This window comes from Oncorhynchus mykiss, chromosome 13, assembly GCF_013265735.2.
Source record: "Oncorhynchus mykiss isolate Arlee chromosome 13, USDA_OmykA_1.1, whole genome shotgun sequence".
Lineage (NCBI taxonomy): Eukaryota > Metazoa > Chordata > Actinopteri > Salmoniformes > Salmonidae > Oncorhynchus > Oncorhynchus mykiss.
Genome location: NC_048577.1, coordinates 44529609 through 44546152, shown reverse-complemented (window position 1 = coordinate 44546152; position 16544 = coordinate 44529609). Strand labels below are relative to the sequence as shown.

The 16544-nt window shown below is 48.4% G+C and overlaps 1 protein-coding gene across 12 annotated transcripts in view; it reads right to left on the bottom strand.

Moving 5' to 3' along the window:
* Positions 1-668: 668 nt before the first annotated feature.
* Positions 669-16544, bottom strand: part of LOC110486504 (mucin-17) — a 32203-nt gene continuing 16327 nt past the window's right edge. For 7 of the 12 annotated variants that reach the window (XM_036941212.1, XM_036941215.1, XM_036941217.1 and 4 more), the window contains 4 exons: positions 15618-16334; positions 15168-15255; positions 5549-5760; positions 669-5463 (listed from right to left, as the gene is read on the bottom strand). In XM_036941212.1, coding sequence (XP_036797107.1) covers positions 1646-5463; positions 5549-5760; positions 15168-15255; positions 15618-16239 — 4740 coding nt within the window. In that variant the 5' untranslated portion in view covers positions 16240-16334 and the 3' untranslated portion in view covers positions 669-1645. The remainder of the gene's footprint in view (positions 5464-5548; positions 5761-15167; positions 15256-15617; positions 16335-16544) is intronic. The other 5 variants (XM_036941213.1, XM_036941214.1, XM_021558145.2 and 2 more) reach the window with 1 other exon arrangement.

Below are 16544 nucleotides of genomic sequence, written 5' to 3'. Positions count from 1 at the left end.
ACCGGGCAAAATACCAAATCTGGCATTTATTTTATTTTAGGAAGACCATAATGGTGAAGAAGGTAGGAGAGAAGGAACAAGGGATGCTATGATTTCAGGACCGACAAACATAGGGATCCAAGGGTTTTCCTTGTCTGGGTTGAGCAGGAGCAGGCAGATCTCATCCACTTCTTCTTAAACAACACTTTCAGGTGGGTGTGGGGGTAATGCCAGTGTGTGTGTGTGTGGTGTGTGTGTGTGTGTGTGTGTTGGGTGGAGCATTCGGGAGGATACAGGCAGGTTTGAGCTTCACGTCGCAGAGGAAGAGGATGTAAAACCTTCAGGACATACAGTAAAGGGAACCAGGAGGAGTCGTCTTCCCTGGTGTCTGTTTGGGGACTAGCACCTACCAAGGACATTTACAAATGTGGTGTTGGTCTGCGTTGAATCCATGGAGGTCAGAGAGAAACATATACATGCTGGAAAACAGGGTATGGGACACCAGGTGGATTGCCTCCTAACCAAAATTCCATTGAGCATCAACACCATTCCACAGATAAAACTTCACTTCCTGGTGGGAAGTGATTCCCATGGTGAGGACAGTGATGTCATTGAAATACATAAAACTGACCTAGACAACAATTGAGACATGCTACGCTAATGGGAAATAACAAGAAACAGGAACAACATGCCTTGCAATGATGTTTAATGGAATTTTGAAAAACCTACTTAGCGTGAACCATTCATTTATGAACATCCCTAGTGTATAATGGTTTAATCAGATACAAGTTCAATGTTAGTACATGCAAGTTGGAATATGCAATATCACTAAAAGCGTTTTCAGTGAGCGTCATTCTAAATGCAGAGGAATGCACGTTTTTTCCCCAGAAATAGTTGTTAGTTGGTTCTGAAGCACAAATGATCAACTAAGAGGCATGAACACTTAAAACAGATGCCTCAAAAAACACCGTACATGACAACTTTACTTGCCATGGTAATCTATGCAGGGAGAGGCAAACTTCCTGTAGCGCAAATTAAAACTAGACAAACTTCAAATTGAACACTCCCATACCGACCTCAACAAAACTATAAGGGGAGGAAAGCCATGTTAAATATCTAGTCTTTATTCAATACTAAAATGGTGTTGAAAACAAGACAAACTTGTAGAAAAAGAGAGTAGGTTATCTCTACGGTGCAGGATCAAATAGAGCGTGTACATAGGGGAGGGAGGACCGGGTTCCAACAAAACAAGTACAAAAACAAAAGAACTGACATTTGTTTGGTAAAAACAGTAGGATAAATACACATGTAGGTCGAGTCCATTCTCCTTTTACTCCTTTTCTTTTAAGAGCTTTGTCCCAACGGACCAGTCAGTCAATACCCCCCTCAGGGGTTACGGAGTACGCAGTGTTACTTAAAAAGAACATTCTAATAGAAAATGGTAGCTAGTGTACATATAAAGTAGTGCCATACATTCATAACCATAATAGTAGTATGAAAGAGGGAGGCTTCACTGATCTACAGTCTTTTTCGTTCCCCTTGCTTTTTTTGTTTCCTACCATCATTTGCTTGTTTTTCTAAACCATCTAACCCACCTCGAGAGAAAAACTAAGAACAACAAGGGGGGAGGGGTGCGAGGGAGAAGGTGCATTCCAGGGGTAGGGACTTATACGTTACCTGCCAGAAAGCTATCAGTCTTATCGCATATAGCAGAGTAGTAGGGTGGCTGGCCCTCGCTGGCCTCCCCGGCATGCTGGGGCCCCAGGCGGAGGGTGTCCTCCAGGGTGTTGGCCTCCAGGTCGTCAGCATCCATCTTCCCCCCCAGCATGTAGTGGTGCTGGTCCCCAGGCTGGCCCAGGGGCAGCAGGTCTACAGGGCCTCCCAGCAGCTCCTCTGACTGGGCGGCCGCTGCTGGCAGGGTCAGCTCCTTGATGAGGGAGGGGTCCTTGGCCTCCTCGGGCAACTGGTCCTCGTTCTCCAGGGAGAAGATGCCGGGGCTCTTACCGCAGCTCTCGGCAGTAGAGTGGGCGTTGGAGTTGGACATGGTGCAGTCAAAGCCGTAAGACGCCACTGAGTTGGCAGACTGGGGCGTGCCGCCACCCCCGTCCTCCTCCTCTCCTCCGGCCGGCGCCTCCACCACCTCCTCATCCTCTTCCAGGGCAGGCAGGATACGGGCGGACGGTGGACTGTCGAACTCAGTGCTGTCATCCATGGTGACGGGAACATCTGGGTCATTGATCTGCATCTCACCCTCCGTGTCGCTGGCCTCGTCTCCCGAGGTGGAGGGGGAGGAGGGGGCAGAGGCGGGGGCAGTAGGAGGGCCTGCTCCCAGGACCTCGTCAGCAGGGAGCGTCTCAGCCTCCTCCTCCTCGTCACCTCGTTCCAGATGGATGCCCAAGTCCTGCTCCAGGTCAGGCTGCACATTGGATGGCACGGGAGTCTGCTGCTTGTCAGAGCGTGACTCCACCCCGGAGCTGCTGTCATAGTCACGGAGCTCCTCGGGAGTGCTGGTTTCACTGCTGCTGTGGACAGCCAGGGCCGTGCCACTCAGGGTGCTGGACTGAGACATGCCCACAGCAGGGGGGCCAGAGGCCTCCACTGGGGAAGAGCTCTCCATCTCCTCAGGGGCAGTCTGGGGCTCTGAGGGCTGCTCTGAATGGAGCATCAGAGAGGGGGCGCTGAGATCCAACCAGGCCTGGGCAGAGGACTGGGTGGGCGTCTCAGGGCCGTCAGCCCCGTGGTCAGACAGAGAGCTGGAGGCGGTGTGGGGGGAGGAGAGGTGGGGCTGGGCCCAGGGGTCAGTGAAGGGGTTTGTCTGACCCCAGGCTGAGGAAGGTGGGACGGTCGAACGGTTGAGGTTATCCAAACGGTCCTCCTCTGTGTAGTCATCCTCATCTGCATTCCCACAGCTCTCCAGTCCACTCTCCGTCACCCCTTCGCTGGGCATCTCCACATCATCATCCTCCTCATCCTCTTGCTGACACACGTTCTGGTGGTCCACTGCCCGCTCTGAGCTCACATCCATATCATCAACTCGCTCCTCATCGTTGGACAGGGTCTCCACATTGGTGGAACCCGTGAAGGCCCCTTCTCCCTCGGAGCCCTTGAGGCTGGAGTCTACCAGGGCGTCGGAGCTCTGGGTACCCTGCAGCAGGCCCGTATGCTGGGTGCTGCTAATCTCTGATAACCCCTGCAGGCGGCTGCTCACATCCTCTGAGTCCATCCCTGACAAACGGTCATCCCCATGCCAACCGGTGGAACCACTGAAGCCTGCAGGCTTGGCCTCCTCTGAGGGCTGAGAGCTACCCATGTCAAACAGTGATGTCGGTTTGCACACTTTCCTATCCTCATATTCCTCTTCATTTTCCTCTTCATCGTTGGACAGGGTCTCCACATTGGGGGAGCCTATGAAGGCCCCTTCTCCCTCGGAGGCCTTGAGGCCGGAGTCTACCAGGACTGTCCTCTCCTCTTCCTCCTCCTCCTCATCATCTCCGTTGATCTCCTCACCCTGCAGCAGGCCCCTATGATGGGTGCTGCTAATCTCTGATGACCCCTGAAGGCAGCTGCTCACATCCTCAGAGTCCATCCTTGACAAAAGGTCATCCCCATGCCAACCGGTGGAACCACTGAAGCCTGCAGGCTTGGCCTCCTCTGAGGGCTGAGAGCTACCCATGTCAAACAGTGATGTTGGCTTGCACGCTTTCCTATCCTCATATTCCTCTTCATTTTCCTCCTCATCGTTGGACAGGGTCTCCACATTGGTGGAACCCGTGAAGGCCCCTTCTCCCTCGGAGCCCTTGAGGCTGGAGTCTACCAGGGCGTCGGAGCTCTGGGTACCCTGCAGCAGGCCCGTATGCTGGGTGCTGCTAATCTCTGATAACCCCTGCAGGCGGCTGCTCACATCCTCAGAGTCCATCCCTGACAAGACGTCATCCCCATGCCAACCGGTGGAACCACTGAAGCCTGCAGGCTTGGCCTCCTCTGAGGGCTGAGAGCTACACATGTCAAACAGTGATGTCGGCTTGCACACTTTCCTATCCTCCTCATTATCATCGTTGAGCAGTGTCTCCACATCGGGGGAGCCTTCTCCCTTGAGGCTGGAGTCTACCAGGGCGTCGGAGCTCTGGGTACCTTGCAGCAGGCCCATATGCTGGGTGCTGCTCATCTCTGACGCCCCCTGCAGGCGGCTGCTCATACTGCTCACATCCTCAGAATCCATCCCTGACAAGACATCATCCCGATGCCAACCGGTGGCACCACCGAAGCCTGCAGGATTGGTCTCCGCTGAGGGCTGAGAGCTACTCATGTCCAACAGTAATGTCGGCTTGCACACTGTCCTCTCCTCTTCCTCCTCATCATCATCATCTTCGTTGATCTCCTCATCTGCCTTCTCCACTGCCTCTTCCTGGTCCTGAGAGGGAGAGACCAGGACCCCTGAGGTGAACTCATCCATGGGCTGAGACATTATGCTGAATGCAGGAGGGGCTGAAGAGGAGGGCATGAGAAGGTCCTCCTGCTGCTCATCTGGCTGGACCTTCACCTCCTCCTGGACCAGGCTCTGTGGAGACATGGCAGACTGGTTCTGGGCCCAGGAGTCTGACTGGAATATCACCTCCTCCTGGACCGGGCTCTGTGGAGACATGGCAGACTGGTTCTGGGCCCAGGATTCTGGTTGGACCTTCACCTCCTCCTGGACCGGGCTCTGTGGAGCCATGGCAGACTGGTTCTGGGCCCAGCAGTCTGCCTGGAATATCACCTCCTCCTGGACCGGGCTCTGTGGAGCCATGGCAGACTGGTTCTGGGAACTGGGTTCTGGCTGGACGTGCATGTCCAGCAGAGCAGAGGCATTCTGGGGCTCCCTGACCGGGGACATGGGCCTGGTGGGGGAGCATGGAGGAGACAAGACCGTGGTACCCAGGGGAGACACTGTGTCTGCTGGCTCTTCCAGGGGGACCAGGTCCAGCTGAGCTGACAGCTGAGAGATAAAGGCCTCTGGGGCCTCCTCTGGCTGGCTGGCCTGAGGGGGCACAATCTCCTTCTCCTCTGGGACCACAGCCACCACTGCTTCTTCCGAGGTTGCCATGGAGACCACAGCAGCCAAGGCAGCTGCAGATATGGCGGCAGCAACAGCGGCGTCCTGGGTCTCACCCTCTTTAGTCGCCGGCTCTGCCGCCATCGTGGGCTTGGGGCCACGCTTCACTGCCATGGGAGTGTTGCTGCCCACAGTCTTCTTAGGGGTGGAAGCCTTCCCTGCTGGCTTGGTACTAGGGGTCTTGGGCCCAGCACTGACATCCTTTGAAGGCGTGGGCTTGCTTGGCATCTTCTTGGTGTCTGCGGCCTTGCTGCTGGCAGCCGGCTTCTTGGGGGTGGAGTCTGGCTTGGATGCGGAGGCTGATTTGGGAGTCTCAGGTTTGGTGGTCTTGGCTGGTGAGGTGCGAGTGAGAGGAGCCGCTGCAGGCTTCTTGGTGGCTGATTTGGTAACATCTGGAGGAAGAGTATAACAAGTAGATGTTTGTGAAGACCTTTGTAATTTAAAAAAAATTGAACCAAAACTGAGGTCCCCGCTTACCTTTCTTGATGGGAGTTGCGGTTTTTGAGGGCTGTGATGTTGGGATCCGTCCAGCAGAGGGTGTTGTGGAGCCGGCTTTGGCAGAGGCTGGTCTGGGAGTGGTGTAGGTGGTTTTAGCAGTGGGGGTGCCAGGCTTGACTGTGGATGTGGAGCTCTTGGCTGTGCTGGCTGCAGCAGTGGCAGGGCGAGATCCTGGAGCAGCAGTGGCAGGCCTGAGGGAGAACAGGAGAGCGGTGGGGTCAGAATCACTGAGCACGGCTTTCAAACCAGGGGGGTCATCTACCAGACACCATGAATCAGTATTTCTGTAGAGGTGATAAAATATTGAAATGGAGACAAACACCAATGTTTAAACAGACTCTTTTGCATCGTCAAGCGAACGTTGGTCCCTCGAGTTCCACATGCTGGTAACCCCTGGGCCATAAATCACAGAGCAAGAGGCCCTGTCGACTGTATTCACAAGTCATTCTGTTAGTCACTTCTACAGCCCTGCCAGACACTAGACTTCCTCAGGAACACAGCACAGAGAGGTCATAAACCAAGTGACGACGGAGAAAACACAACAAGAACATGAGGACGAAGAGGAGAATGCCTGGAGTGGCTGGCCCCGACAGGGCACTAATACAGTAACTCAGCCAGTCAACCCAGTCATCACAACACCCTGAGGCATCTGAAGCAGTGCAGTCTGGGAGATGAGTCACACCACACACAGAGTGGAGCCCCCCCCCCGCTACATCCAGCCCACCTCTCCTGACACGAGGGTAATGTGCACTCTGGTCAAGTAGCTTCCACGTCAGGCCAGTGCAAAGTAGCCGACATGCAGTGACACAGTCGTGAGATCTCGTTAGCCTACGCTGCACTGCACCACCGCCTCTAAATAAAGAACAGAGTTAGCATCGGTGGCGGGGAGAGGGAAGATCGCTGGGGTCATGTTCATCTTTAATTCAGACGGAGCACAGAAATAACTTGCTCAAATCCCTGTTGGAACTATTGGATAGAGTTAAAAGCATATTTCATTGTACAAGAGCAAACGCCGCCAGTTTTTACACGGTAAGGAAACCCAGAGTGCCATGCACACCCTGTCAAGTATATGCCTAATTGAACACACAGCCTGTCTGGTAACATCTAGCCTCGACATGATGTCCACTGGACACTAGCAATGGATTACAACCATGCACAGCTTCCTTCCCTGTACAGTATGAGTTGTCATAGGTAGAGAATGAAGAGCGGTGAAGAGGGAGGGAAGTAGCTGATGATCCTGTTGTACCAAAACAAGAGACTGCCTGTTATTACTCTGACGATGAGAGAGATTACAAGCTCAAGTTAATGATATTGTTTGGTGTGGTGACGTCTAGACTAAGGCTTCTTATGAAGCATTAACAGCCTAGGTCATGGTACAAAAAGGCCATTGTTTCTATCCAGAGTTGCATCACAAAAACTGTCCCTTTCCTCTAATAGAATGCATGATATAACCTAGTCCAGGAGAAGAGCTTTTTAATTGGCTGGCCCTTCAGCTGATTAACTCAGAGCGAGCAGAACGTGAAATTCACTGTGGTTTCCTCAGGTATCAGTCTGACAGGTATCAATCTGACAGGTATCAATCTGACAGGTATCAATCTGACAGGTATCAATCTGACAGGTATCAATCTGACAGGTATCAATCTGACAGGTATCAATCTGACAGGTATCAATCTGACAGGTCTAGACGTGAGGACACACTAAAAAGAAAAGTAACGTGGTAAAATTCTAAGTTTAGGAGATTTGTAAAAGTGTGTGCTGACAGAAAAAAATGGAATTAAAGATTAGAAAATAATTACAGGACAAACTGAATAGAAGGTAGAGAGAATGCAGGAGAGATGATGACAGAGTATTTATCTTAATCTGTGTGACGAAAGGAATATGGCTAATCCAAAATGACAAGATGACTCCGTTTAGGGAGGGAAGCAAGGCAGATTAGCAGGCCATCGTCAAAGGCAGTAGGAGAGAGAGAGAAAACGCTCATCCGATTACACGTCATTAACCTTCTATCACTGCCGCTTCTCAAATAGGTCCGGTCGCTGTTGTAGGAGCCAGTACGGCCGTTATAGAATGGGGCATGGCCAAACAATAATAAAAAGACAGACAGGATGTGTTAAAAAATGAATACATGCTTCTCGGCAGTTAGGCACAATGAAAAGGCTCCACTGAGGCATTACAGTGCAATGATACTTGAATTGTTATAAGCTTTTTTAGTTTTTTCCCGTATTCTCTAATTAAGTTCACTGTCACCCAAATGACTGAGGCAAGCGTTGATCATGTTAGACTCCTGATCAGAGTCTAATAGCTTGCACACAATGAAGGAAAATTGCTGTGCATTGTTTCTCAAACTTGCCAAAGGCCTTGCCATTGGGAACAGCATCACAAATTGGGGTTAAAGAAAATGTAGGGGATAAAGCCTAGAAATTCACTGAAGCTTAAAAAATGAGCGCAGAGACAATTAAAGTCCACCAAAGTCGCCTGGGGTTTTTAAAATATAACATTTTAGTTTCATTACGGATTCTGGAACGATGTGGAGCGTTGTGGTGATTAACATAAAAATCAGGTTGTGTGCCTTCGCGTGGAAAATCAAAGTGGGGCTACGATTAAGTCAACGAGATGCATAAGCAAGGCTAGTCCCTCCCCTGCAGCAGAGCTAACAGCAGAGAGCCAGCTACCATGGGAACAGACCTCCTCCCAGGGAGACAGCTGGCATATTAGAGATGATGCCATTTTAGTTCAGCAGAAAGGCTGGGAGGGACACTTTACCCTGGTTAAAAGGAGGAGACTCTACCTCCAGGACATCCACACAGGGCTTCAGAGATATGGGAACCCCACATAAATCTCACTCTAACCCAGGAACAAAAAGGTATCAGTCCTTTGCTTGCAATTTCCCAGAGAAATTCACCAGGTAGTTAGTTTCCTTGGAGCTAGAAAGACCCTTATACTGCCGCAGCAGCACTCAAAAGGGGCTTTGAGCGAAAGGAGAAGACATTACACAGGGTGCCGCCTTAACCTGATGAACCAGCTATAGCTGGCTTCTTGGTTGGTTCTGCTTGAGGGAAATAACGTTTAAAAATAACAAGATATCAAAAGGACAGTCAACCTACTGAAGATGGAGGTGAGGTGTGGAGTAACAGTCAAATAGTTTCCATCTCCTACCAGTAGAGGGACAAAGAGGAAACCAGAGAGAGAACAAAGAGCAGGTAGAGCCTGGTGGGTGGGTGACGATGCAGGTCCCTGTATGACTGTGGTGAAGCAGAGGCCTACAGAACCCCTGCCTTCCCAGAGAGTCCTCTGCAACATCCATCACGTCTGCCATACTTCTAGAGCACGAGCTCACACACACACACACTTTAGGTGATTAGGTCTGCTGTTACACCTCCCATAAAACCCTGGCGTCAGAGTGGTCTGCCTGTCACACCCACAGCCCAGCAAGAGAGGAGATTTACAGCCTGCACAACTGGCCTGCTTCATATTGTACACGACTGGCACAGCTATTTGACACTGTACACGACTGGCAGCCTACTGCTCTATTACTGTTTAGTACAGCAGGAAAAGGGAGAGAGAACCACCACCCCTGTCCTCTTCTCCTAGCCTTTCATGGCTTCCTCCAAATTCATAGAACACCGATGCTCCTTACTCAATACAGGCCCAACAATGCACTGTTTATGGGGTCCTGTATAATGTGCATTGGGTCCATCTCCCTCTCCCTCATCCTTTGCTGTTCTATTTAGATCCCAAACCACCTCACTGCGTTCACTCATCTCCATATGCCCTCCTAGCAGTGACGAGGCTCAGCAGGGACATGACTTATTCATCTGTGTAGCATCCATCCTCCTCAACCCTTTATGTGGTTCACTCTACTGAAGCCATGACGTGCAACATGTTCAGCTACATACTCTACTGAAGCCATGACGTGCAACATGTTCAGCTACATACTCTACTGAAGCCATGACGTGCAACATGTTCAGCTACATACTCTACTGAAGCCATGACGTGCAACATGTTCAGCTACATACTCTACTGAAGCCATGACGTGCAACATGCTCAGCTACATACTCTACTGAAGCCATGACGTGCAACATGTTCAGCTACATACTCTACTGAAGCCATGACGTGCAACATGTTCAGCTACATACTCTACTGAAGCCATGACGTGCAACATGCTCAGCTACATACTCTACTGAAGCCATGACGTGCAACATGTTCAGCTACATACTCTACTGAAGCCATGACGTGCAACATGCTCAGCTACATACTCTACTGAAGCCATGACGTGCAACATGTTCAGCTACATACTCTACTGAAGCCATGACGTGCAACATGTTCAGCTACATACTCTACTGAAGCCATGACGTGCAACATGTTCAGCTACATACTCTACTGAAGCCATGACGTGCAACATGTTCAGCTACATACTCTACTGAAGCCATGACGTGCAACATGTTCAGCTACATACTCTACTGAAGCCATGACGTGCAACATGTTCAGCTACATACTCTACTGAAGCCATGACGTGCAACATGCTCAGCTACATACTCTACTGAAGCCATGACGTGCAACATGCTCAGCTACATACTCTACTGAAGCCATGACGTGCAACATGCTCAGCTACATACTCTACTGAAGCCATGACGTGCAACATGTTCAGCTACATACTCTACTGAAGCCATGACGTGCAACATGCTCAGCTACATACTCTACTGAAGCCATGACGTGCAACATGCTCAGCTACATACTCTACTGAAGCCATGACGTGCAACATGTTCAGCTACATACTCTACTGAAGCCATGACGTGCAACATGTTCAGCTACATACTCTACTGAAGCCATGACGTGCAACATGTTCAGCTACATACTACACTCCCACAGTCACACTGGGTAAATACTAGAGGTCGACCGATTAATCGGAATGTCCAATTAATTAGGGCCATAACAATCGGAAATTGGTATTTTTGGACACCGATTTCCGATTTTTTTATACCTTTATTTAACTAGGCAAGTCAGTTAAGAACACATTATTTTCAATGACGGCCTAGGAACGGTGGGTTTGCCTTGTTCAGGGGGAGAACGTCAGATTTTCACCTTGTCAGCTCAGGAGATCCATTCTTGCAACCGTAAAGTTAACTAGTCCAACGCTCTAACCATTGCACTCCATGAGGAGCCTGCCTGTTACACAGTAGAAGCCAAGGTAAATTGCTAGCTAGCATTAAACTTATCTTATAAAAAACAATAACTACTAATCCAGTTTAGCAGGCAATATTAACCAGGTGAAATTGTGTCATTTCTCTTGCATTCATTGCACACAGAGTAAAGGTATATGCAACAATTTGGGCCGCCTGGCTCATTGCAAACTAATTTGCCAGAATTTTACGTAATTATGACGTAACATTGAAGGTTGTGCAATGTAACAGGAATATTTAGACTTAGGGATACCACCCGTTAGATAAAATACGGAACGGTTCCGTATTTCACTGAAAGAATAAACGTCTTGTTTTCGAGATGATAGTTTCCGGATTCGACCATAATGACCAAAGGCTTGCATTTCTGTGTGTTATGTTATAATTAAGTCTATGATTTGATAGAGCAGTCTGACTGAGCGATGGTAGGCAGCAGCAGGCCCGTTATCCTTCATTCAAACAGCACTTTCGTGCGTTTTGCCAGCAGCTCTTTGCAAGCACAGCGCTGTTTATGACTTCAAGCCTATCAGCCTAATGGCTGGTGTAACCAATGGTAAATGGCTAGCTAGTTAGCTGGGTACGCGCTAATGCCGTTTCAAAGATCACTCCCTTTTAGATTTGGAGTAGTTATTCCCCTTGCGCTACAAGGGCCGCAGCTTTTGTGGAGCGATGGGTAACGATGCTTCGAGTGTAGCTGTTGTCGATGTGTTCCTGGTTCGAGCCCAGGTAGGGGCGAGGAGAGGGACGGAAGCTATATTGTTGCACTGGCAATACTAAAGTGCCTATAAGAACATCCAATAGTCAAAGGTATATGAAATACAAATGGTATAGAGAGAAATAGTCCTATAAAGACTATATTAACTACAACTTAAAACCTCTTACCTTGGAATATTGAAGTCTCATGTTACAAGGAACCACCAACTTTCATATATTCTCATGTTCTGAGCAAGGAACTCAAACCTTAGCTTTATTACATGGCACATATTTTACATGGCACATACGTGGCACATATTACTTCTCCAACACTTTGTTTTTGCATTATTTAAACCAAATTGAACGTTTCATTATTTATTTGAGGCTAAATTGATTTTGATGATGTTTTATATTAAGTTAAATTAAGTGTTAATTCAGTATTATTGTAATTGTCATTATTACAAAATAAATAAAAATAAATGTAAAAAAAAATGGTCCGATTAAATCGGTATCGGTGTTGAAAAATCATAACCGGTCGACCTCTAGTAAATACCATCAAATAACATAGGCGCTAGCAACGATCGTTGGCGCCATTTTGTTGTTGGACTACATTCACACATCATACAGCGTGCTGATTAACATGCACAGCCTCCCAGCAATACAGGCCTGCACAGCATATACGACACTAGCATACGCATGCAAGCAAACCTTCACCCAATGAGCAATGACAGGCACTGCATGATGTCATCTCAACTATTCTCAAAACACACATACCTTCCCCCACACCACCCACTGTGTCCAACACCACATAATGACTTCTTTTTCAGCATACACTAAATCAGACCCAGAGGTTTCCTGTCACAAGCTGTAGATCTAACATTATACAGGCAATCAGTATCAAACAGCGGACATGCACACAGAGAGTACCAACAGCCCTACAACAGTGTTGGCTTGAGCAAATGTGTGCACACCTCATCACACAGCTAAATTGGTAAAGCAAAAACAAATGGCACACACACACACACACACATCGCGGCCAAATAGTGTTCACACCTCTACCACACCCACCAACCAGGAAGTAGTGACAGGTATTAAGTGCTACTGTAAAAGGAGAGGTGGAATACTGAGAAATTGTGTGCTGCTGCAGACTATTCATTTCACACACATATTTTCAGCTGCCACCGACAAAGTCTGAGGTTGAACTTCAGAATCAATCTGAGATGTGTCACCAGCAGACTGGATCTAGTGTTTGGAGGGGTCAGAGGAGTGAGACTAAAACAGAACAAAAAGCATAACAGTTTCAGGACAAACAGATTACAGAGCGGACTTGCTAAATGTCAACGAAACCAAAACAGCCATGATGCGTAAAGCTTTTACAATTATTATATAATTGTGTAACCGACAATTAGGAGCAATATCCAGGAACAAAATAATCATCATAATCGTCATTTTAGGCGAAGGGGGATTCAAGTTCATATTGAAGTACACACGAAGTACACACCGTTCCTTTTGCGCTAAGAACAACCTCAATTCGTCGGGCATGGACTGTGGAAAGCTTTCCGCAGGGATGCTGGCCTATGTTGACACCAATGCTTCCCACAGTCTTGCCCATTCACCCTCTGAATGGGACACATACACAATCCATGTCTCAATCATATCAAGACTTAAGAATCCATCTTTAACCTGTCTCCTCCCGTTCATCTACACAGATTGAAAGGGAGGAGACAGGTGACCTCAACAAGGGACCACAGCTTTCACCTGGACAATGTCATGGAACGGTGTTCCTAATGTTTTGTACCCTATAGCAGTTTGTTATTTTAACATGAATTGGGTAAAGTTGGTAGCTTCATCATTTTACGAGCAAAACAGCATGGTTGGGAGAGACGTTCCAAGCGGTCAAATATTTATAACTCTTAAAATGGACACCATGTTAATGCCTTTGATCATTTCATTTATCCATTCATGGTGAGAATTTGGAATCTTGTACATAGCATTGTTTAAAATTCAGAAAATTCTATGAATTGCTATTGGTCAACATTGCACATGGGGAGCTATTATCGCTGCCATGGAACGCAGGGTCATGTAGATGCATCATAATAATATGCATAAACTTCAATGGCCAAACGTTTCAAATATATGTCTCAGTTAAAAAACATTTGTTTGAGACGGGAGTGTCACCAAAGCAGTGTCATATTCATTAAGTATCTCGTAGGACATTTTCAAAAATGCATTACAAGCTCAAAACATTTTTATAAAAAATAATTCACAATTAAGACAACCATGGCCATTTGCATGACATTTAGCCTACTGGTTATTCTATAATTGTCACAGCCATAATGATGTGATTCAGTCATATTAGATTTAGGCCATTTGTAGCTGTAGGATTGTAAAAAAAAACGATATATATATATATTTGCGTTCCAATCTTTTCTGTCTGATAAAATCTCCTAAAGAGGGAACTTTAATAAATTGAGGGACAAAATGAGTATTGTGTGTGAGAGTCAGTGGTCTCAGTGAGCAGGGAGACAGGCGGTGTCTGATATGCCAGAACGTATCCACTCTGCACTCATACGCTCATCTGATACAGACATGCATTAAAAAGAGGGAGCAGGAAGGGAAAAGGCTAAATCTAATTACAGCAGAGATTTATGACCCTGTCACAGTCTGTTACCCCTCCAGTGCAGGCTGGCTGGGTACACAACGCTCACTGCACCCATCAGCCTCCAAGCTATCTCCCTCAGCCATATGTTGCACAACGCAAAGTTTACAGTTTTGTTCCGTAATGCATGGATTAAATTCCCCGCTTACCTCATAGTTTAACTTCACCAGAGATTGTCACACTCGGCAAAAAAAATGCTAAAATCGCTATCTGTTGACTAGTATGTACTCGCTAGATCCTGTTAAGATTGTTGGAAGGGGAGCTATGAAAAGTAAGGAACTATGAAAGTAAGAGACCACAGTTCCCTTGGTACACAAACAACACAGAAGGGGAAAGGGGGGTTGGGCAGGGGGAGTGAGGGCCAATTCAAAGAACAGCCAGACACCTTAGGACATCCCTGATCATCCCCCCTCTTCACAGACAAAAGGCTTGTTGAGCCACCTCGCCACAGCCCATGACTCTCTGGTGTTGCTCCCTGGGGTTACGCGTGTCTCTGCTGGAACGCCACACAGCGTGACTCAGGTACTGTCTGGGCCTAATCTGACCTGATTCTACTCACTGCCAAACAGAGGTCCAAAACAGCCTGGTCTGTCTCCTGGAGTTGGTTATTATTTATTCTGAGGGGTGCAGACTAATCTCTGGATGCGATTTGCAAACCCAAAACAGCGCTGCGATACCTGGCTCAGAGTGACTGCTGGCCTACTTCTGAGGACTTCTTAAAGCCCCTCTCTGTGTAGGGACATTGTGCCTGTTCCTCCAGTGTTTTAACCAGTCCCTTTCAGCCTGCAACATTACCAAATGAAGCAACTGGTTTCTCAGTCGCAACTGGAGCGTTACACTGAATTTATTAAAACAATTCATTACTGCTGCTGTAGTTGCACATGTATTGCACAGTGAATTGAAGTCGGCATCAAACAAAAGGCTGCCCAGCTAGGTAGACAGACAATCAACTTTTGCCTGGAGGAAGCTTGAAGTGAGGACCAATTACTGCCTACTATGTTGTTATCTACACACTCACAGTCTCTCCCCAGGGGAGGGGCTACGAGCGCTACACCAATGGTTGGCCTACCTGGTTGTCTTGGAAACAGGGGGCCTATCAGGCTTGGGAGCAGAGGCAGTGCTGGGCTTGGTGGTAGCTGCAGAGACAGGCCGGGGAGCTGGGGAGATGAGATATGGGAAGGTGAGGAAGAGAGGGAAGGACAAAGAGATAGATATACAACATGAGTAAGATTATTTCACTTGAAAGACGCAGCCAATGATTTACGTCATAACATTTATTTCATGAGGAACCAGGCCAATGTATTTCTATATTTACTGCAGTAAATATAGCGTGTCATACATCTTCAGCTGAATAGATATGGATGTGCTGTATGCCAACATTCACAGTACAACGTCATACTTTGCCTCAGGGAAAATGTACATTTGCTGTGTACAGAAGACAATTGGCAACTGATGACAAATGCAAGGCTTCACGTAGCTTTCAGTGACTGAAAATTACTGGTCCTAAATGTTAGCCTACCTGTGGGCTTCTTAGCAGCGGTGGTGGTGGCTTTGACACCATTAGTTGGCGCCGCAGGTGTCTTCTTTGCTGCTGTTCCTGTGGTGGCCTTCACCCCGTTGGTGGCAGCAGGAGCCGAGGCAGGGCGGGTGGTGCCCGCTGGCTTCTTCTCACCAACCTTGGCGGTGGTCTTAGTGGTAGGGGCAACGGCTGTGCCTACGGGCCTCTTGGGCGTGGTCTTCTCTGGGGCACCAGTGGTGGTCTTCTTGGCCACTCCGTTGGCATGTGGCTTGGAATCCCCATTGGTCAGTCGGCTCTGGGCGGTGTTGGGTCGAGACCCTGGTCCGGTCGTGGTCTTAATTGTGGTGGTGGTCCCAGGCTTTGTCTTAGCAGCGGGGGCCTTGGTCTTGGCTTTTGGATCTGCTGCAGCCTTGCTGTTCCCCGTCTTGGTGGGGGCCACCTGGGCTGGCTCTGGTTGAGGCTCACCCTGCCCCATCTCTCCCTGCTGGCCAACTCCCTCCGCCTGAGGTGACGGCGCAGCCTGGTTAGGCTCCTCTCCCATCGCAACTGACTCGTTTACCGGATCAGCATCCAGTGCTTCCATTGGCTCCATCGCTGCCGTGGCAACCCCATCCGGTTTCATCTCCCCTCAGTCCTGGCTGTCCGTCTCTACAGAGGAGGACTGGAGAGCTTGAGACTGAAGATGGTAACTGCACTCAGGCGATGGTGGAGTCTGATCTGGCAAAGAGAAGAGAATAGTATCGTCAGGCTGTAACAAGACTGGACATGCATGACACGGAGCCTTCATATCAGCAGACAGGCCACAGAGGGATCAGATAAAGACTTTCCTACAGACAGATATACAGACAAACACTACATACAGCGTACGCCAAAATATTGTTTTGAATGTAGAGAAAACGTGTTTAAGGTCAATGATCCTAACAGATT